Source organism: Euprymna scolopes, chromosome 39, assembly GCF_053919585.1.
Source record: "Euprymna scolopes isolate OS-2025 chromosome 39, ASM5391958v1, whole genome shotgun sequence".
NCBI lineage: Eukaryota > Metazoa > Mollusca > Cephalopoda > Sepiida > Sepiolidae > Euprymna > Euprymna scolopes.
The window spans coordinates 73,658,828-73,682,600 of NC_136520.1; the positions used below are offsets into that span (position 1 = coordinate 73,658,828).

Below are 23,773 nucleotides of genomic sequence, written 5' to 3' on the forward strand. Positions count from 1 at the left end.
TTTGAACCATCTTGTATGAATCGAGCATAAGTTTTTGAGTGGCATAAGAGATTCAAGGAAGGCAGGGAGTCTGTGAGAGATGATGAGATTTGTGGAAGGAGTAAAGAAAGTCAGAACACAAGAGTTGATTGGTCAAATAAAGAATTTAATGGATAAGGACCGTCGTGTGTCTATAGAGACAATAAGTGCACAGTTTGATGTCAGTGTGGGAACTGTACACACAATTATTCCTGAGGAAATGAAGATACGGAAGATTTACGTGAAGTTTGTCCCAAATGTGCTCAGAAGAGATCACAGACTATTTGACCAAGATGGGCATCACCCTCCCTATAGTCTAGACCTTGCTCCCTGTGACTTTTGGTTATTCTCTAAGCTCAAGGAACACCTTAGAAGCTGTTATGAGACAATTGAGGAGATGAAAGATCCTGTGATGAGGGTCATTGACATGCTCACACAAGAGGTTGTTGGAATAGTGCAAGTGCATTGCAGCTGGAGGAGATTACTTCAAAGGGGATTAAAACTCCATGTGTTACTTATCAATAAAAGTCATTTATGCTTAATATCGGTCCCAGTTCTTAAAAAGAAATCAATCAAAATTAAAAAAAAAATCTTTTCTGTGTATATATGTATGTATGTGGGTATGTGCGTATGTACGTCCAGGTAAAAGTAAAAAACTACGAAACAAACACACACAATCTAGATCAGCATTCCCCTCGTATGAATAACTAAAATTTAAAAAAAAAAACATGTTTATTTTGGTCGGCAGGTTTTTTTTTCTGACATTTTTCAATGATTTTCCTATGTACTGATTTGAAAAGAAAATTCTGACTCATTCTGCTAGAAATCTACATAAAGGGAAGTTGTGTGTGTGTGTAAGTGTGAGTGTGTGTGTGTGTGTGCATGTATGCACACATATGTGTGTGTATGCGCGCGTGCAGATGAGAAAGAGGAGGTTGATGAGAGGGAGGGGGGAAAACAGGAGGGAGATAGAGAGAAGTAAATAGATAGAAATATGTTACACGTTTGTCCCGGGCAACATCATGTAGCCCTGCTTGTAAATAATAATATTCAAAATGCTTACCATCAAAACAGTGGATAGGATAATTGCATAAAAGTCCACCGTCGACATAGCACTTTTCTTCGCCTTTCTCGATGGCATAGCGTGGTGGGCAGAACATACCAGGGATTGACATAGACATACGAAGCGACATACGAATCGGCATGTGAGGCGTCGTCTTGGGGTGGCAATATTCGACCGCCATATGATTCACGTTGGTCACCACAACGCACAGTTCCTTACCGTACTTCTTGTAGACCTGCAGCAAGAATGGACAAAAAAAGAAGAGGATTATTAGATATGGTATGTCCTTTATTTAATTATACCATCTCCTATAAAAATTACTGATATGTCCTGCGAAAGAGATATATTCGTTTGAAGTAGTTGAGTGGTCTTGGCTGAAATCCAGCAATACCATTTAGTAAGATAAACAATTGTTTGGAGTTGGAGCTGGTAATATGCTTAAGCTATTAGTTTTCAACGTATCTTTTGATGTCTTTCCAGGCTGCTATATCCATCCGTAATTATAGCTTACACAAGCCAATCATATTCTAGTGAGAAATAACCCGGTATATATATATATATATATACACACACACACACCATATATTTTGGCATATAAGGTGACCGTCAGATAAGACAAGGTACAAAATTGGAGCAAATTTTAATAAATTTATCATATATCGGTTGTATAAGACAACTGCTAAATCACGAAACCTTATTAGTCCACAACAGTTTCTGATATTTTTTTATTTTTATTTTTTTTTTATTTTTATTTTTTTTTAATTACATTTTCACCCCAAACAAGGCAAATTGCCACTTTGGTGTAGGGGGCTACTATCAGGGGCAACAACTACTGGGGTACTATGTAGGGATTTGAGCAGCAAGGTGTCGGTTCACGTTACACTTGAACTTCTGCACGTCAGTACTGCTGGGGAAGCAGGGACCTGGAATGGACTTCCAGAGTCTAGCGGTTCTGGGGAAGAAACTATTGGAGTAAAAAGATCTTTTACATCTAGGGATCTCTACAGTGTGGGGGTGGGATTTAGCAGCCTGTCGGGTTTGTCGAGGGTGCTCACGTCGTGGGGGCACAAGTGATTGCAGTTCGTCAGAGCATTCACCACTAAAATACTTGTAGAAAAGGCAGAGGGATGCAACATTTCGTCGTAAAATTTCAAAAACTTCAAATCTTTTGATACACGATACAGACCTCCATGAATGTGATGTCAGGATTTCCTGTCTTTTTGCCGAGAACATCTCCAAACCAGTTATAAATCTTCGTACCAGGGTTCCAGCCGTACAGATTAATTAAATTCGGAAGCAAACTGAAATATCCCCATTTATGGTCTGAAAAAGAACAGGAAAGATAAAATATTTGCTTTTTAATATATGCTAGAAATTGTGGAGAGATTTAAAAAACAAAAGAAAAATAAAGAATTCGGTTTTCATATAAAAAATAACATCAAAAAAAAAACGTCTCGGACAAAATAGATACGAAATCTTTACAAAATTCTTCTGAATTTTTTTAGATGAGGACTGATTGTATTATTTTTTTTTATTTTATTTTTTTTTTTTACATAGGCATCACCACATTATCAAGGCCCAGAGGCCACTCAAGGATAAGGGTTAAAGAGTGTACAGTAGAAATTGGTCAATATAGTAATCATTAGTAATGAAAATTTGGTAAATTTGATAACTTATATGGAACGGCTCATCAAGAACTTATTTACGTTAGACTTGAACACAACCATATTGTAGTCAGCCGGAAAGCAGGAAAACAGAAGACAATTCCACAGGCGTGCAGTTCTAAGAAAGAAGCTTTGTTCATGGAATCTACGTTTAGGTTTAGGCACAGATAAAGAGTGGGGGGAATTATTGATAGTGTTTACAGCTAGACGAGTGTTTCTTGTGAAAGTTTGGCCAGGGGGGACCATAGATTGAAGCTCAGTTGAACACTTTCCATGAAAATAACGATACATCAGAGACAAACTCGCAACATCTCTTCTGTGAGATAGAGGTTGCAAGGAGGAGAAAAGGACATCTCCTACGAGGCTACAAAGTCTATTTTGAACTCTATCAAGGCAGGACAAGTCCTTTCTAGCAGCTCCTGCCCAGATGTGGCAACAGTATTCCATCCTTGGACGTACCTGGCTCTTATATAGATAGAGAATAGCATCAGCAGTGAGATATCTACCGGATCGATAGAAAGATCCCACCATTTTTCCAGCGGCCTTGGCAACAGATTTGATATACGTGTTCCATTTAAGATCAGGAGTAATGGTCAAGCCCAGAAGCTTGTCAAAACTTGAGGCCTCCTGAAGACGAGAGCCATTCATTTCAATTGATGACAAATGTGAATTAGAATGTTGATGATGTAAAGAGAGAAGCTTGGTTTTATTGTTGGTATTACTTGTATTGATAAGACTATTGTTCTCATCCTAAAAAAAAAAAAGAAATAAGTGAAGCATGCGTGGTCCCCCGTTAGTGCACAGTGAACGAGGCATAAAAAAATGACTAAGTTCAGCCCCCCCCCCATTTAGCCCCCCAAATCCCCAGGGGACATCAAATCCTGGTGAAAATGAACAAACGGTGCAGTTTTAGGCTTTAACATGTGTAAATTTGATTTTTGCACCATGCAAAACAAAAAAATGACTAAGTTCATCATTTGCCCTGCTCCCATTTAGCCCCAAAAGTCCCCAAGGTCTTAACATATTTAAATATGAGTTCAGCACCATGCAAAACTGCTAAATAGACATACACAGAAAATTTGGGACAAATATGGTAAAATAGTCCCAAAAATAGAGTGTTTTTATTTGCCCTAAAAGAGCCTCTGGGGCACACCCAAGAGTTATCGCGAAGTATAGACAAACAAAATTACATAGAAATCAGTTAGTTACAACTTTTCAGAAAGTTTTATAAAAATCCAAGACATTTTTTTTTTTAATAAGCGCGAAAGTGTCAATTTTACCCATTTTAACCCGAAAGGCACCCCTAGGGGGACAACCGAAGTTTTCCCGGAAAATCCGTTCTGTTACTTTTTATTCATATCATGTTTAATGTTTGTGCAAAATTTAAAAAAATTCCAAGGCGTAGTTATTGAGAAAAGCACAGACAAACGAACGGATATCAGGGACCAAGGGACCAAAAAAAAAAAAATTACTAAGCAGACCAAGCTTAGAAATTAATAGCATGCGAGAGGAAAAACAAGGAAAAACAAAAATTGTACACCCTTAAAATTTCGGCGATAAAAGGGAGATAATCCCTTGCAATCTTTATTAGAGTTACCTTTTGTCAACCAATTTTCACACATACAAAACCGCAGCCAAAAAACAGAGACCAACTCTAAGAATACAAAACTATCTACGGAGCCAGTAACTTTTCTCATTTCTTTTCCAAGACAACAACCAACATGCCTGACGACGGTCAAAGGCTACACCGACTAAAACGTTGCGCAAACAACACTCAAGGTGAAAACAACAGTTCAATCAAAACAAGTAATATAATTAAATATGAAATCTTTAAAAAACTTTTTCACTCCAAACATGGCATATTGCCAATGAAACGTAAAGGGCTACGGTGGTAGAGGACCATATTTATATGGGGGCGGCCAGGCTGAGGAGTTGAGTAGCAGGATTTATATTTAAATTTATGCATGTTGATACTGTTGGAGAAAACCAATAGCAGGAAGGATAGTCCAAAGATAAATAGTCCGAAGAAAGAAGTTATCAGGGTAGAAACTTTCGGCATCTAAAGTTAAGGGGTAAGATTTAGTAGCTAGTCGGGAATATCTTCGTTTAGGGTGTATTAAGTTCATCGGAGCACATTCAAAATGAGGTATGAAACATTGTGACAGAAGATGGAGATTGGTAGGCAGTGCGGAACTTATTAGGTTAGAAATTCTATTTTGCATCCCGCCAGTGTTAGCTGTTCAAGCACCAGCTCAGATGTAGCAACAATATCCGCGCACTGTCAAATGGATGGTTTATTAAAATATAGGATGCTGGCAGGTGGGAGAAGTTTTCTAGCTTGGTGGAGGGAGACCATCTTCTTTGCGGCAGACTTGGCAGTGTCTTCTATGTATTTATTCATGTTACTTGTGGATGATATACGAAGGAGCTTAACTCTCTAAATCCCAGGGTATCTGAATTTTTCACTACAGGATGATAAAACATGAAAGAAAAAAGGTGGAAAGAAAAGACGACATGATTCCATTTCCATTTGATGAAAACCGATTTTCTATTTCTGTTGCAGACCATCTAACAAATCCCAAGAGTGATAGGAGCATTCTATCATGTTTGAAAATGACACAATGTTCAACGAGCGAGATCAGAGATGTGCCATTGTACAACTCATGCTCTCTACCGATCCAAGTTATGACGACAGGACCATTGCCAGCACCCTCAAAATGCAAATCCGAACGGTTCAATGCTTGAGAGCACAGCTCAACAAAGTTTCTGAACGCGGTTATGGTTTTTGGTGTGGTAACAAATGAGGGCTACATCATGCCACCTCCCATCTTTGAAGTCGGCTTGAAAGTCAATACCAATATGCACCTGAATGTGCTGAAGAGTGTGGTGATCCCCTTGTGCAATTAGCTAGTCGCTGGCAGACCCTGGGTGTGGCAGCAGGACAGCGTCAGCCCACAAGTCCAAAGAGACCCAAGTTTGGCTTCAGAAGGAGTTCTACGACTTTATACCCTTCGTTTGGTCATACATCGAGAACATCACCAATATGGCCTCCCACAACACCAAAGCCAGCCTGATTGTCGTACCATCACTCATGTGAATTGATTTCTTCTTTCTTTTTATTTCATTACGGTCTTATTTAAAATATAAATATTAGGTTGAGAAGAAAGTTCTTGCAGAATTATTAATTTTGATTACAAATGATGTATTTTCAAATAAGTTTTCGTTATAATACCTTTACTTTATATATCATTTCAAAGAGCGTTTTCCTCTCTATCTAATCGTTTAAATTACAATCATTTTAAAACTATTGTTTCTTTTTTTCAAAACATTAAATACAGATGGAAAAAAAAGCAAATTCGGACAATTTTCTTATTTCAATTCAAGCTAGGCCGAAAAGTTGGTGAAACAGCTCGTGATATCAATAAAGCATTTGGCCAAGGAACCATTACCGAACGCACAGCACAAAGGTAGTTTAAGAAATTTTGTGGCAACAAAGAGAGTCTTGAAGATGATGAGTGTAGTGGTTGGCTATCGAATGTTGACTATAATCAATCAAGAGCCTTAGTTGAAGCCAATCAATGCACAACTGTTCGATAACTTGCTTCTAGATTAGACATAACGTATACAACGATTTCCAACCATTTGAGAAAGATTGGAAAGACAAAAAACTTATGAAGTGTCATCTTCCCTTCTTTTACGCAATAAGAACGACCCGTTTTTCGACTGGGTTGTGACTTGCGATGAAAAGTGAGTTCTTTATGACAACCGGCAAAGTTGAGCTCAATGTTTAAACGCCGACGAAACTCCATGACACTTTCTGAAGCCAGATTTGCACCAAAAGAAGGTCATGCTGACTCTTTGGTGGTCTGCGACTGATCCCATCTATTACAGTTTTTTTGACAGAAAGATTCCCGAGTTCGACAGAAAGATTATTGTGTTTGACAGAAAAATTATCGACTTTCAGAGAAAGATTCCTGGGTTCGATTAAAAGATTCCTAAGTTTGACAGGAAGAATACCAAAATTTGACAAGATACACCTGAAGAAGGTCGGAGGTTACATCAACCGCAGCATTGCGCAAATAACACTCAAGATGAGAACAGTAATCTGAATAATTCCAATAATCAATCCTCATCAAAAAATTAGGGAACTTAAAATTTTGGTTTCAAATATTTCAAGTTTATGTATAAATTGAAGTATTTATTTTTATTCTCTTGGAGTTTACTATTGTATGAGTCGCATCGCTATATCTATTCACAATCTCACAATCTGCAATCTGCTTACTAATGGGTCAATCCTTTCCCAAGAATGTTTGGCGTGTAAAGCAAAGTGAGAACCGTTCAAATTATTGATTATTGACCTCTCTCCATATCAGTTGGGATTAGAAGTTTTTTCGTACCAAGTAAGAGATTGAACCTTCAACCACATAGTTGACAGTCAGCAGCTCTTACCACTATGCCATAATAGAAGCGCCCCTAAATGATATCTACAATGTGTATTTCATATAAACATTGACCACTGCTTCATAGTGCTCAATTTGTTTATTTACAAAGAGCTTTGCATTACGTTAGGGAGCAACATGTAACATCAATTAATGACAGAGGAGGACAAAAGCTTAATAAGATATAAACAAACGTGTCACAAACGATTGTTGAGTTATTGTTCCCGTACTAATCTATTACATAAAGGGCAAACGTCTGTGTGTTTGTATGTTTGTATGTCCGCTAAAAACTTTTGTCATCTGTGTCGTCGTAGTCCCATCGATAACATTCTCGATTATGAACTTAAGTTACGCGAGTTCGCGCCCAGCACGTGGCACTTTTTTTTTGCTTTCAGTTTTGCTTGTGATGGATGGCTCTCAAGTCCTGCTTTAAAATTGTATTTATTTTTATTTATTTTTTTTAAAAAGGCATCACCACTTATCAAGGCCAAGAGGCCACTCGAGGATAAGGGTTAAAGAGTGTACAGTAGAAATTGGAAAATAAAGTAATCGTTAGTAATGGAAATTTGGTAAATTTGTTAACTTATATGGAACGGCTCATCAAGAACTTGTTTACATTAGACTTGAAGACAATCGTATTGTAGTCAACTGGAAAGCAGGAAAACGGAAGACAATTCCATAGGCGTGTAGGTCTAAGAAAGAAGCTTTCTTCATAAAATCTACGTTTAGGTTAAGGCACAGATAAAGAGGCGGGGAAATTATTGATAGTGTTTTCTGCTAGACGGGTGTTTCTTTCGAAAGTTTTGCGAGGTCGGACCATAGATTGGAGCTCAGTCGAGCACTTGCCATGAAAATAACGATAAAGCAGAGACAAACTCGTAACATCTCTTCTGTAAGAAAGAGGTTGCAGGGAAGAGAAAAGGACATCCCCTACGAGGCTACGATTTTGAACTCTATCAAGGCAATCTATTTAACTGTATTTTACGACCGGGCAATGCTGGACGCGCTCCCGCTAGTCCATATATAAAAAGCAAAATGTGTGTGTGTGTGTGTGTGTGTCCGTGTGTGCTTGCATGTCTGCCAAAAACATTTGATAGACGCATCGGACCATAATAGACGCATCGGACCATAACAAAATTGGTAGCGTTAGAAAGATCAATTTCTCGGATGAAAAATATCTAAAAATTGGCCCCCAAAATTAATTCTGTGCTGATCAACTTGACCGTTTTTTGCAAGGAGGGTAAGTTTTTGCGTCAATATTTTTGCAAGTTTCAACATACGTTTATAAAACGTTATTTCGAAGGCTTGTGATGTCATAAGTCACCGTGGCCGCTAGCTTTTATCATCTTCTTTTCCTCTTTCACGTTACAGATTCAAGCCTACTGTGACTAATTTTATTTTTTTGCTGTCGCATGGGCACTCGCTGCTATTTTGATTGAAACAATTTTTTCTGGGGGTTGCTAAATAGCCTTAGTATACCACCTCTCTCCACCTGGGCAACGCTGGGTACCCTCACTAGTCTATTATATAAAAGGCAAAATGTGTGTTAGTATGTGTTTGTGTGTGTGTATGTCTGTGTGTGGGTGTGTCTCTCTATGTGTGTTTGTATGTCAGCCAAGAACTGACTAAATTGGTATTGTTAAAAAGATCGATCTCTCGAACAACAAATATCCAAAAAATAGGCCCAAAACATTAATTCTTTGATGGTCAACTTGGCCGATTTTTGCAACGAGGTGTGAGTTTTTGCATCGATATTTTTGCAAGTCATTCCAACCTAGCAATCTCAACATAGTTTAAAAGCCCTGTGACATCATAAAGTCGCCGTAGGCGAGATGGTTAACGTGTTTGCTTTTCTTATCCCCTTTTCATTTTTTGCGTTACAGGTTCAAGCCTAGCTAATGCAGCTATTTTTTTTTTTTTCGCTCACAAAGGTACTTGCAGGTATTTATTATTCGTTGCCCAGTCGTAAAATACGCATAAATATTATATTTGAATTAATGCAGATTTCTTATTTATTATAAACAGAAATCCCGTAGGTATTAAACGCAACATTAAATTCCTTAAAAAAATGAAGTAAATAAACCGGAAAGAAACTGAGACATGTGCATGCGAGTATCATATGTTTTTTTAAACAGTTCATTTCTTGTAAGTAAAAAAAAAAAATACTCGAGTTGAGATCAAAACCAAAACAAAAAAACAGTGAGTCAAGTACGATAACCATTAGGCCAGCTTGACATGATCTTTAAAAAGTGTTTCTAAACCTACCTATTCTTAATATAAGTAAAAAAAAATACTCGAGTTGAGATCGAAACCAAAACATAAACACAGTGTAACAGTTGAGCAAAAGATAAAAATCCAATCACCTTCTTCCACGTATCAGTTTGTCGCATCCACTTTATATGGCCGGACCAAATCTCCTGAAGAGACATTCTAAATGCAATCACTATTTTCAACACACACGCGTGTCAGGTGTGTGCAAGTTTACAGCATCGTGATTTGCCTATCTGCACACATACGATAAAGGGACTACTTTTTTTTTCAATTTTCTAATACGACGTCAGTAAATCAATGACACGCTTATTCCTTCCTTACAAAATAACAACACTGATTTAAAAACAAAACAAAACATTACTGTAATTTGATTTTGTCACCGGTGCCTACACAGACCTCTATTACGTAAGAGAAGTGGCTGTAATGCGTTATTTTGACATACAAATCCATGGGACTATATTTTTTTTACCTCTTCGCGTATGAAGACAGTAAACAGAGAGCTATATGCTCAGTCCGTTAAATCCAAAGTAGCTGAGCAGCGGCTTGGTTCCCACCAGTTTTGGCAAATTGCAAACAGGATCCTGAACAGAAGCATGTGTTCTATCCCAACCATCATCAATGAACCTGAGGTCATCTCGTCAGCATCACCAAGGCCAAATTATTTGCCAAGAACGTTGCAGTTAATTCTACCCTACACGACAAAGGCTATCAACTCCCTGTATTTCCTCTTATAACAGACAACACGCTATGCAACATACAAATATCTGTGCGTGAGGTCGCCAAGCTAATCAAGAACCTTGATTTCAATAAAGCAACTGACCCAGACGGCATTCCAATTATAGTGTTGAAAAAGCTTTAACCAGAACTTGCCCCCATACTTACAAAACTGTTTAAGCGTTGCCTTAAGGAAAAGTGCTTTCCAACACCCTGGAAAACCTCCTCAGTATGCCTTGTATTTAAGAATTCAGGTGATAAGTCGTCTCCCTCTCAGTACAGACCAATAAGTCGCCTGTGTGTCATGAGTAAGTTGCTGGAATCCATATTAAATAAAGAAGTAGTCAACCACCTCAGCAGAAATAACCTTCTTTGTGACATGCAATATGGTTTCCGTTCTGCTAGATCTACAGCAGATGTGCTAACGGTTATATCTCATAGGATTAGTTAATCTCTCGACAAAGGCTTCCTTTCTAGACCAATTGCTCTTGACATATCTAAGGCCTTCGATAAGGACCTACTTCACAAGATTTCCAGCTACTCTATAACTGGAAATGTTTTCTCAATTATTAAATCATTTCTCTTTGATAGGCTCATAAGAGTAGTGGTTGATAGGCAGAAATTAGAGGCCCACAGTATTAATGCTGGAGTCCCTCAGGGGTCCATCCTGAGCCCAACTCTCTTCCTGATCTACATCAATGATCTCCCTAAACACATACTTAAATTATTCGTTGACATCTATGCTGATGACACGATCATCTATGGCAACACATCAAAGGCCGTACATTACAAAGTTCTCTCTAATTCTCTCTCCTCTGATCCTGAGCGTAGTGGGGGAAGAAGTGGCTGGTTACTTTTAATGCATCTAAAACCAAACTCCTATCTTTACATCATCAACGCTCTGATCCCCATCTGGCATCAATTGAAATGGATGGCTCTCGTCTTGGGGAAGCTCCATGTTTTGACAAGCTTCTGGGTTTGACCTTTACTCCTGACCTGAAATGGAACACATACATCGTCTGTTGCCCAGGTCGCTGGGAAAATGGTGGGATCCTTCTATTGCTCCAGAAAATATCTCACTACTGATGCAATTCTCTATCTGTATAAAAGCCAAGTACATCCAAGGATGGAGTACTGCTGTCATATCTGGGCTGGAGCTGCTAAAAACAGCCTATCCTGCCTTGACAGAGTACAAAATAGATTTTGTGGCTTAGTGAGGGATGCCCTTTTCTCTTCCCTGCAACCTTTCTCCCACAGAAGAGACGTTGCGAGCCTGTCTTTGTTTTATCGTTATTTCCATGGCAAGTGCTTGTCCAAGCTCCAATCTCTGGTCCCCCCTCGCCAATCTTTCACGAAAAACATCCGTCTTGTTGAAACCACTGTCAGTAATTTTCCCCATTCTTTATCTGTGCCTAAATCAAAACGTAGATTCCATGAGCAAAGCTTCTTTCTTAGAAGTACACACTTGTGGAACTCTCTTCCGTTTGCCTGTTTCCCACCTGACTACAACTTGGATGCCTTCAAGTCCAACATAAACAAATTCCTGATGAATCGCCCCCTTAAGTAAGACACTTTATCAAATCTCCATTACTAACGATTAATATGATACTATCCTATTGATTACTGTACACGCAATAACCCTTATCCCCGAGTGGCTTCCGGACCTTGATAAGAGGTGACCTCCATGTAAAAAAAAACAAAAAAAAAACCCAGGTTGAAACGTTCTCGAAATTCAATATAAAAGGCTTAGCGCGTCAAAATTAAAAGTCCCAGCAATGATTCCGTGATCTTTAGCGGGCTTTCCGCGGACTGAATAACTGCTGTTCGAAATTATTACGATATGGACCTCAACTGCCTACAAAAAAGCCGCACGAGTAAAATAATTATAAAAGCAACAATGGATGAAGATTCTATTTTAACAAACTTTTTCTCCTTAGTATTTCGCATACGTAAAGTTTTTCTTTCGTAAAATTACGCTAACATTAATAACTTCCCCAGTCTCGGAGGATTTCTTCAGTCATTAAAAGCTTCAAACAGTACACTTAGAAATATGCAATATTCTTTTTTCCACTTGAATGATGTTCCAGAACTCTTGTTTTATAAAACGTACGCATGTTGAAGATCCTACGTTATTAATATATAGACTAGCAGAACCCGTGGAAATTCCACGGTAGTTGAACATTTTTAAAACGCATAAATAAAATCAATAAAAAAAACAAATAATGACGAATTTATAACAATTTTTAGCAAATTAATTTTTTTTAACCTTTTAAAGCTAAAAAGAATTTATTTAAAAACTTAATTTAGATTTTTTTTTCGATGAAAATTTAACGCGCAACATTTTTTTTTTTTTTCTGAATAATGTTTTTATATAAATTATAAAGGAACAGATGTCAATTCATTTGCTCACTTTTTTTTTTTTAATTTAAAAAATAAAATATAATAAAAAAAATTACGGTCTTTTCCCAACATTACTTTTTTTTTAAATTATAAAATAAAATTGCCAGTTGAATGTAACTCGCAAAAAATGGAACAAACAGACACCGACAAATTCTATATACAGCAATTCAACAGACAAGAATGATTAAACGAAAACTAGAATTAACTTTAAAAAATAATGGGTTTGTATTACTGTACACATAGATTCGAAAAAGTTGTCAAAAAAACAAATATATAACAAATAAATGTTATCAAAGGCAAGATAAGTTACTTTTCTACCTAACTGGATATATTTTTTGTGTTTTTATTCAATGTAACATGTTTATTCAGCTCGAAAAGCATACAGTGTTCACCGATGTATTGGAAAATTCAAAATGGCGCCCGACTCTCTCTTTAACACGGTAAATTCAGGAAAAAGTGTTATAAATAATAAACCAGACAAAATACTGTTAGAAATTCGCTCAATATATGTTACCGTGACATAAGTTGACATATATTCGGTGTTTTTTTTAAATAGTATTTTGTCTAGTTTATTATTTACAACACCTTTTCCCAAACTTACCGTGTTAAAGAGAGTGTCGGGCACCATTTTGAATTTTCCAATACATCGGTAAAAACTGCATGTTTTTCGAGCTGAATAAACATATTACATTGAATAAAAACACAAAAAATGCATCCAGTTTGGTAGAAAAGTAACTTATCTTGCCTTTGATAATATTTATTTGTTATATATTTGTTTTTTGACAACTTTTTCGAATCTATGTGTACAGTAATACAAACCCAAAATAATTAAACAGAAACGCTAGGCGCCATATTATAACGTGTGTTTAAATGAAAACATGCTGTCTAAATCCATCCATCCATCTCTCTCTCTCTCCATTTTTGAAAATATACACTTTGCGGATATTTTCTACTCTGAAACCGTAAACAGCCATGTTTTTTTTTAAATTTTTATTTTTAGAGAGGAAATGGTTTTAATGATATTTAACTAATAAAGAGCGACTATAAAGGGGGATAATTCGTTTCTCATTAATTAATGTTTGCGATGATGATGTTTTTGTTTGTGACACTGGACGGACGGGCAAGTAAATTAATAGTTAGATAATCAATCCGCATCTCAAAATTTCAGAAATGTAAATAAAATCAAAGTATTAAAGGATGAAATTGTTTGGACTCACCCAGAAAAGTTCTTTCACAATCTTCCCCGAGGAAATCCAATATTTCGTCTTCAGTAAATCCTACACTGACGAGCGCAGCCAACATAGCCCCTGCGCTGGCACCAGACAATCGCTTCACTTTCGTAAGGATCCCAAGTTTATTCAATACCTGAAATATTGGACAAACGCATTCGTTAAACAAGAGAAGATATTAAACAAGGTGAAATTCGTCTCTATTATATAGTTTTTTTTTTTTTAGAAGCGGCGAACTTTAAATTGATAACTCTATTTTCTTTAATTAGTCCTAGCACAAAAGAGCAGGACACACAGTGTTTTAAATAATAATAATAATAATAATAATAATAATAATAATAATAATAATAATATAATAACAATAACAAAGACTTTCACTGGCGAAGACTACTATTGACCGTAACCAGTTATACAGTCCTTTTGAAACTTTCATCTCTATTTTTCTTGTTATGTACTGAATATTTGTTAATGAAACCTATATGAAATATGTTCCTTATTAAATTTTAAAGATTTTCTATTCTGAAAGGAGTTTAAAAAAATTTAATTTAAAAATAGTTATTTTAAAGTTTTTGTTAAAAAAATTCAGATTTTCTCATTATTCAGACCTGCATTACAAAGAGGGTGTTGCAAAAAATGAGTTGCGGTGTGAGGAGAAATACAAACTGAAACAGAGAGAATATTCAGACCTATAATGATACAAGAAAGGGCTGCAAAAATGAGTTGTGGTGTGAGGAGAAATACAAACTGAATAAGAGAGAATATTCAGACCTGTAATAATACAAGAGGGGGTTGCAAAAATGAGTTGTGGTGTGAGGAGAAATACAAACTGAAATAGAGAGAAGGAGAGTTTTAAAATATAATCTTAAAAAGATAAGATACATGTTAGAAAAGCATTTCATCTAAGGCATGAAAATTGTTAAACAAAATGTTTTTACTATAGGCTTTAAAAATAAAGGTACAAGATTCAATTTGAAATTTATTTATCTTACAAAGTGCACTTTTATAAATTTTACAAAGTAAGGTATAAAAATTTATTTAAATTGAATCAAAAAATTACCTTGGATTTATTTTTATGTAATGTACATTTTCTTGCAATTAAAAAACATTATCTTTCATCTAGCAATTAATGATATAGATATAAAATTTCTAATGATTTTTTAAAAGGTGCAACAAAACTTGTAGATTTGGCAACTATTGGTCATTTTCAGTTCAGCTTGGTTTTGCCATTCATCATGAAGAAACTGACACTCGAGCAGTGTTTGCAAATTGCAAATGATACGATCAATTTACAAGGAAAAACATTTGATGAACGAATAATTTCACAAAATGGACCTGTCCACTGGATACCTCGTTTGTGCGATTTAACTCCATTAGATTATTTTCTTTGGGGATATATAAAGTCACATGACTAGGATGATAAACCAAACACAATAGACCACTTGGAAGACAATATTCGATGCATTACTGTCGAAATACAGCCTAATTTTAATGTGTACAATTTGTGAAAATTGGTCCTCTAGATTACACCATATACGTGCCAGCCACAAGTCATATGTCCGAAATTGAATTTAAATTATAAATGCCAAAAATTAATCTTTGAAATAAACCACATATTTGTATAGTGAAAATATTTTTCTGTAATTTATTGTAATTTGAAATTCGACGCCTTAAAAAAAACTCTATAAAAGCAGTTTGTTTGCATGTAACAGTAAAAAAAGAAAAAAAAAGTAATAATGGTGAAACAGAACACAATGCCCCGTTGAGCCTTCCTATTAGTTTTTATTATGTTTCATTAATTTTACAGTCTATCCATCTATCTATCTATCTATTTCTTTTTTTTCTTTCTTCCTTCTTTCATTTTTTTCTGTCCACAATTTTCATCTTTCTTTTCATATGTCATCCTCCATTTTTTTTTTTTTTACATTTATTCCAATTTTATTTATTGCGGACTATTATCCTCATCTTTTCTTAGTTGTTTCACGACGTTTCGGCCAACTATTCCTCTGGCCTTCGTAAGGTGGTAACCGCGACGGATAGGAAATTTGAATCTCCAGACTGCATTCACTGCCTTTTGTAGTTACCACCTGACGAAGGCCAGAGGAATATTTTTTACATTTATTCCAATTTTAAAAGAAATACCCCCTCTCTCTCTCTCTCTCTCTCTCTCTCTCTCTCTCTCTCTCTCTCTCTCTCTCTCTCAATCAATCAAACCGATTTCTTTTTTTCTTTCTTTCATTTTTCCTATCCACAATTTTCATTTTTCGCTTCATTTTTTTCAAAAATTGTTTACATCTGTTCCAATTTTATACAGAAATATATACCTCTCTGCATGCCTCTCTCTCTCAAACTATCTATTAACTATCTATTTACCTACTAATTTCTTTTTTTCTTTTTCCTTCTTTCATTTTTCCTGTCCACAATTTTTATCTTTCCTTCTGTATGCCATCCTCCATTTTTACATTTTTTTTTACATTTATTCCAAATTTTAAAAGAAATATCTATCTATCTATCTATCTATCTATCTATCTATCTATCTATCTATCTATCTATCTACCAATGTCTTTCTTCTTTTTTCTTAGGGAGACCCGACGTTACTAGGGGTCGAATTAGGACCAACAAATGTTCCACATTTTCAATATTTCAATGACAATAAGTCATTGAAATCAGTGAAATTGACCATTCGTCAATAAAATCGATTGATCGTCTGCTCTAGTTAGGAACTCACCGCGGTGCACCTGGAGTAAGCTCGCAGGCCTCCCCAGAGTGATTAGTAGACAATGCATTGTAGTCTACATTGCACTGTAGAGAACCTACCGTTGATTTCATGAAATTATATTTATATATAATTTATATATAACATATAAATATAATTATAATTTATATATAATGGCTTGAGTTCAAGTTTAAATGCAAAAAGTCAAGTATCATGATTCAATTATTCTCTAAAAATAAGCATTAATTTTAAACGCTCCCCTGTCCTATCAAAAAACCTACTGTTGATTTTATATTGCTTGCGCGGTGATAAAACTCCTCAATGATTAAAAAATGTATTAGGATAAAAACTTTGATACAAAATCGAACTGTTCATTCTTTAATCGGTTTTTTATCAATTATCGATTTCCAGTACTTATCGGAGATATTCTAATATAAACCCTATCTAAGAACACTCCAAAACACAAGAAGTACATTTGTGTGAAATTTAAAAAAATCGGTTCAACCGTTTTGGTGTCCATAAGGAACAAAGTGTTTTATATATATATATATATATATATATATATATATGAACAAATGATTAATAAAATATGTTAAAAGACATCTTGAAAAAGAGTTAAAAACATATTTAATTTTAAAAAAGGAAGCACAAGATAAGTGGATAGTCCTTAATCCGCGGAGTTTTGAAGAAATGCTCTCCTTCTCATCAGAGGGCAGGAATTAGCAAAATGCAGGATCGGATTTTGCATATAAAAGTATTTAATGAAACTACAAGTAAGTCAAAGATCTTACTTGGTTAAAAAAAGGGTGAGGTAAGGGGAACAGGAGGCATATATATATATATATATATATATATATATATATATATATATATTAGTGTTGGGACAATAAATCGGAATCAAAATCGGGAATCGAAAAAATTTGAACTTTTGGGGGGTATTGGAATCGATATCGCAATCAAAAATTTGTGTCTATTTTCCGATGCCAAAAACGATTCTTTAAATTGGCTTCTTTTATTCGATTTTGTTTAAAGGAAAATCTTCTACTGCAGATAGTAATGATAAAATAATTTATTGATTTTAAACTACCAATTAAACTTAAATCGATAGTGTTTATTTTTACGTTTAACATGTGCTTTTACGGTAATCGTTAAAAATGACTATAGTTAAATACTTAGAGATTTATAAAGAACTAGAATTGGAATCGGTAATTGTATTGGAATAGAGAATTTAGTATTGAATCAGGAATAATATTGTAATCGTCCCATTACTTATATATATATATATATATATATATATATATATATATATATATATATATATATATATATAATATAAAACTGAATGCCTGTGTGTGTGTGTGTGTGTATGTGTGTCTAGTCACGAATAGGCTCCTATATGGTCGACTATTTTAAAAAACTGATTACATATAATGATAGAAGATGTATTGAGACACAGGAATGGGTATGTTTGATCTGGCAGAACGGTGGTTCATTAAAATTGTGGGGTCTGCGTTCGCGCCTGGTCCACCAAGTATGAAATAAAAAATTTAAAAATTTAAAAAAAAAACGTTTACAAGTGTTTTTGATATAGATGTACATAATAATACTTTGATAAGTATGTTTTAACTTAAATAGGGATGGTATAATAAAATTGTGGGGTCTGCGTTCGCGCCTGGCCTCCATAGAATAGAAATAGACACAAACTTTAATAAAGACTTTTCATATCTCTCTGCGTAAGTATACTTTGATAATTATGTTTCAGTTTGAAGAAATATGGTATAATAAAAATATGACCTCCATAGAATGGAAATATGTCACAAAGTTTAACAAGGTTTTTTAATATAGATCCATAGAATATTGTGATAAGTGTTTCAGTGTGAACAGGTATGGTATAATAAATTATGGGGTTTATCTATTTTATTTTTACATTCATCATATTTTGCTTTAGTTTTGATACCCCCAAATTCGAAGCTATCTCTTTACTACCCTTCCTTTTCATAAATCAGAGTCCATTTTCTGTAGGCTGTTTTTGAACCCAGTCAATATATACATGCATACATACATACATACATATATATGTTTTGAAAATAATAAGTGGAAGTTTCTCAAGAGCTCTTTCGGCTATCATCTCATCAGGAGAAAATCGATAGCGTACAAAATAATATTATGTCGAAAATAAAGAGTTCTAATGGGGAACTTATTGAATGTGCCAAAAGTACGGGGACACTAAAAATAAATTTATTAACGTTTAAAAAACGATTAAAATATTGGCACAACGAGGGAAAAGAAAAAAAAACAAACAAAAAAAAAAAAGGGGGAGAAAAGATTCAAAGTTCCCCCAAAGAGAAACAATGCGTTGGCACAAAGAAGGTTGCCGGCACAAAGAAGGTTGACACACCGCAATAGAGACAGACTCCAAAATCTTTAAATGGTTTCTGGAGTCCGCTCTATGTAGCACCTCGAACCATTCTATTTTATATCTATCGGCACAGCACGGGTTGTCAACCAAATGCTGGCCAATAGCAGAGTCCAAGTCTGCAGAAGGAGGGAGACTACTAGGCCCCATCCTCCCTTGTCTGATCTTCGGTGAAACATGCTGGTTTATACGAGTCAAAAGGTGCAAGGATGTTCGCCCAACATAACCAGCATCGCACTGGCAGTTAAATTGATATACAATATTGCTATTTTGGATGTAAGGCAAATTATCCTTGCGATATATATATATATATATATATATATATATATATATATATATATATATATATATATATATATATATATATTAAGGGAATTAGAACAACAGTCTAAAGAGCAGAGTTTATTTTAATGTAGTAAATTTATTAATACAATTAAAATAAAACAGTGCTCGTTATAATGTAGATATATAATAAGCTCGATAGGCATATATATATCCTAGAGCTATTTTAATATTGAGTAAGATGATTGATAATTTATAATTAAAATTAAAAATTAAAAACCGGTTTCACAAGAAAGAACAAACAAAATCAATATATTGTACGATCGTTTCGGAAACGATGTTTTTATTGTGATAGACACTAAGTCCTGGACAATAATTTGATCATTTGTTTTTTTACACGAAATAGCTTAGTCACCAAGAGGCATCATGGGTCACTGCCTGTCGCCGACAGGTAGTGACCCAAATTTTAGGAAAGTTGTGTTATCGAATTTGTGGCCCAACCGATAGCGCAAAACACACACACACACTCTCTCATATATATATATATATATATATATATATATATATATATATATATATATATATATATATATATATATAGTGTTGCTGTTCGCTATTTAGTACTACGATCATATACAGGATACTGTAGCGTACTGAAGTAGCACTCGTCCGTCTCCTGTAAACAGAGACTGAAGAAAGTCCCACATAAGTGACGAGAGACTAGTCCCTTTTGTGTTGGATATGAAACTGACGGTACGAATGTTTTTCTTAACTTCTGTAACACACACACACACACATATATATATATATATATATATATATATATATATATATATATATATATATAACGTTTTTATATTAGTTTTTTCTTCATAATCCAGCACTTTGCTGGAATTCTCTCTCACAAACCTTATACGCCCCCCACACGTGTGTGTGTGTGCGCGTCACATAGACATGATGTTGCTAGTCTCAGTAACAACGTGATTATGCAACACAAATATTGTAGATACTTAGTTATATTTTTGGGAAAAAGGAATTCAAACTGTGCTCTATAATAAGGAAAAAATTTTCAAAATGAAAGCTTAATATTTATATATTTTATTTTCAGAAATTTAGATAAGATAAGCCATCGGCACCGGCGGTTTCAAACCTGATATTAGGGAGCGTTTTTAGGTCCCAATATCAAGCTCTTTTCAACCGATCTATCTCATCTGTCTATAATCAGAAGTGAATCACACACACACACACACACACACACACACACACACACACACACACACACACACACACACACACACACACACACAAGGATTTAATAAAATATGTTGAAAAACACTTTAGCAAGAGTTAAAAACATTTATTTTTTCAGAAAGGAAACATATATAAAATGGATTGTCCTTAATCCGTAGAGTTTCGAAAGAAATACTTTCCTCATCAGAAGAGAGGAGTTAGCAAAATGTGGAATAAGGTTTTGCTTGTAAATTATTTAATGAAACTGCAAGTATGGAGTGGATCATACTAGCATAAAAATGAAAAACAAAGAAAATCAGAAGGAGTAGGGAAAAAATGAAAAATAATTTCACGTGAATGGATGTTCAAATCAATGAGCAGTGGAAAATCCAAACATAACTAAGTCCAAAATGTTGGTAAAAGTGGAGAATCCAGATGTAAAAAAATCCAAAGACATCCTGTTAATGGAAAATGTCCCCAAGTTATCCAAAAAAACAGAATTCTGTGGAATTATTCACAAATGAGTTCAATATATATATATATATATATATATATATATATTTCCTTGTACACATCTGTGAATTTTTTTGCGGAATTCTGCCTTTTGGATGACATCACAATATTTTCCAGCAATACAGTTCCTTTAGATTTTTACTTCTGGATACCGGACTTTAACAACATTTTTTGGATTTTACCGTCATTGGATATTTTACTCTCCACTCGACCATTCATTCAAGTGAAATCATTTTTCTTTTTTTTCCTATTCCCTCTTCGTCACTATTTTCTTTTTAACTTTTACCAAGTAGACTCTATGGCTTACTTGTAGTTTCAATAAATACTTTTCAAGCAACATGTGATTCCCCATTTTGCTAATTCCTACCCTCTGATGAGAAGGAAAGTATTTCTTTCAAAATTCTGTAGATTAAGGACAATCCACTTAATTTATGTCATCTTTTTGGAAATTAAATATGTTTTTAACTCTCCTTAAAGTGTTTTAACATGTTTTTATTAGTTTTTTGTCCTTATATATATATATATATATATATATGTATTAATATATATATATATATATATGTATTAATATATATATATATATATATATATATATATGTATTAATATATATATATATATATATATGTATTAATATATATATATATATATATATATATATACAGGGTGTTTCAAAAGTCTTGGGAACATAACGATTTTTAATAACTCAAAAACTATTAGGAGTTAAAAAATGAAATTGGTACCGTTGGAAAGGTTAAAGTTTCAAGTTTTGTGGGGAATCTTCAAACTTGCTCAATATGAGCACCATTCGTCACACGGAAGACATCTAGTCGATAGTCCATTTCCTGCCAAACGCGTTCCAGCATCTTGACGTCAATGGTTCCCACAACTGCCGTTATTCGAGCCTTTAGTTCGTAAATATCTCTTGGAAGGGGCGGCACATAGACTTGTCGCTTTTGGACCAACTTGAGCTTGTAAGGTACCATTTGCAGTCGTTTACTTAAGACACGCCAGACAGTTGCTGGAGCAAGCTGAAGTTCCCTGCTGGCTCTTCTCACTGATTTACGGGGGCTCCGCTGAAAGGCTGCCCGGACTTGCTCAACTGCAGCTTCTGAAGTTGAAGGGCGACCTGTTCGCTTACTTGGGCACAAACACCCATCTTTCACAAATTTAGCATGCCATCTGACAATGGGTTTCCTTTCAGGGACTTCTTTTTTAAATTTCCTGCGAAATGCACGCTGAACACATGTCCACGATTCAGTCTTTGCAAATTGGAGGTCGCAAAACGCCTTGTCTTGTTTAGAGAACGCCATTACTGCACAGTAAAAGTAAGACGAAAATCATTAGTATGACCAAAAACTTGATTAAGCAAGCTTTAAAATGACACCAGTTTCATTTTTCTACCTGGAATAGTTCATGAGATATACGAATTTGTAATGTTCCCAAGACTTTTGAAACACCCTGTATATTAATATATATATATATATTAATATATATATATATTAATATATATATATATATATTAATATATATATATATATATATATATATTAATATATATATATATTAATATATATATATATATATATTAATATATATATATATTATAATATATATATATATATTAATATATATATATATATTAATATATATATATATATTAATATATATATATATATTATAATATATATATATATATATTAATATATATATATATATTATAATATATATATATATTAATATATATATATATATATATTAATATATATATATTATAATATATATATATATTATAATATATATATATATTAATATATATATATTATAATATATATATATATTATAATATATATATATTAATATATATATATATATATTAATATATATATATTATAATATATATATATATTAATATATATATATTATAATATATATATATATTATAATATATATATATTAATATATATATATATATATTAATATATATATATTATAATATATATATATATTAATATATATATATATATTAATATATATATATTATAATATATATATATATATTAATATATATATATATATATTAATATATATATATTATAATATATATATATATATTAATATATATATATATTAATATATATATATTAACATATATATATATATATTAATATATATATATTATATATATATATTAATATATATATATATATATTAATATATATATATATTATAATATATATATATTAATATATATATATTATAATATATATATATTAATATATATATATATTAATATATACATTATAATATATATATATATTAATATATATATATATATATATTAATATATACATTATACTATATACATTATAATATATATATATATATTAATATATATATATATATATTAATATATATATATATATTAATATATATATATATATTAATATATACATATATTAATATATATATATATTATAATATATATATATATTAATATATATATATATTTATATTAATATATATATATATATATATTAATATATATTATAATATATATATATATTAATATATATATATATATTAATATATATATATATTATAATATATATATATATTAATATATATATATATTTATATTAATATATATATATATATTAATATATATATATATATTAATATATATATATATTTATATTAATATATATATATTAATATATATATATATATTAATATATATATATATTATAATATATATATATATTATAATATATATATATTATAATATATATATATATTATAATATATATATATATTATAATA

At 32.9% G+C, this 23,773-nt stretch overlaps 1 protein-coding gene across 2 annotated transcripts in view; it reads right to left on the reverse strand.

Moving 5' to 3' along the window:
- LOC145263871 (uncharacterized) overlaps positions 1–23,773 on the reverse strand; it is a 212,734-nt gene that overhangs the window by 32,042 nt on the left and 156,919 nt on the right. For both annotated transcript variants that reach the window (XM_080120947.1, XM_080120946.1), the window contains exons 3-5: positions 13,787–13,934; positions 2,268–2,404; positions 1,082–1,316 (exon numbers count right to left, since the gene is read on the reverse strand). In XM_080120947.1, the coding sequence (XP_079977073.1) occupies positions 1,082–1,316; positions 2,268–2,404; positions 13,787–13,934 (520 nt within the window). The remainder of the gene's footprint in view (positions 1–1,081; positions 1,317–2,267; positions 2,405–13,786; positions 13,935–23,773) is intronic.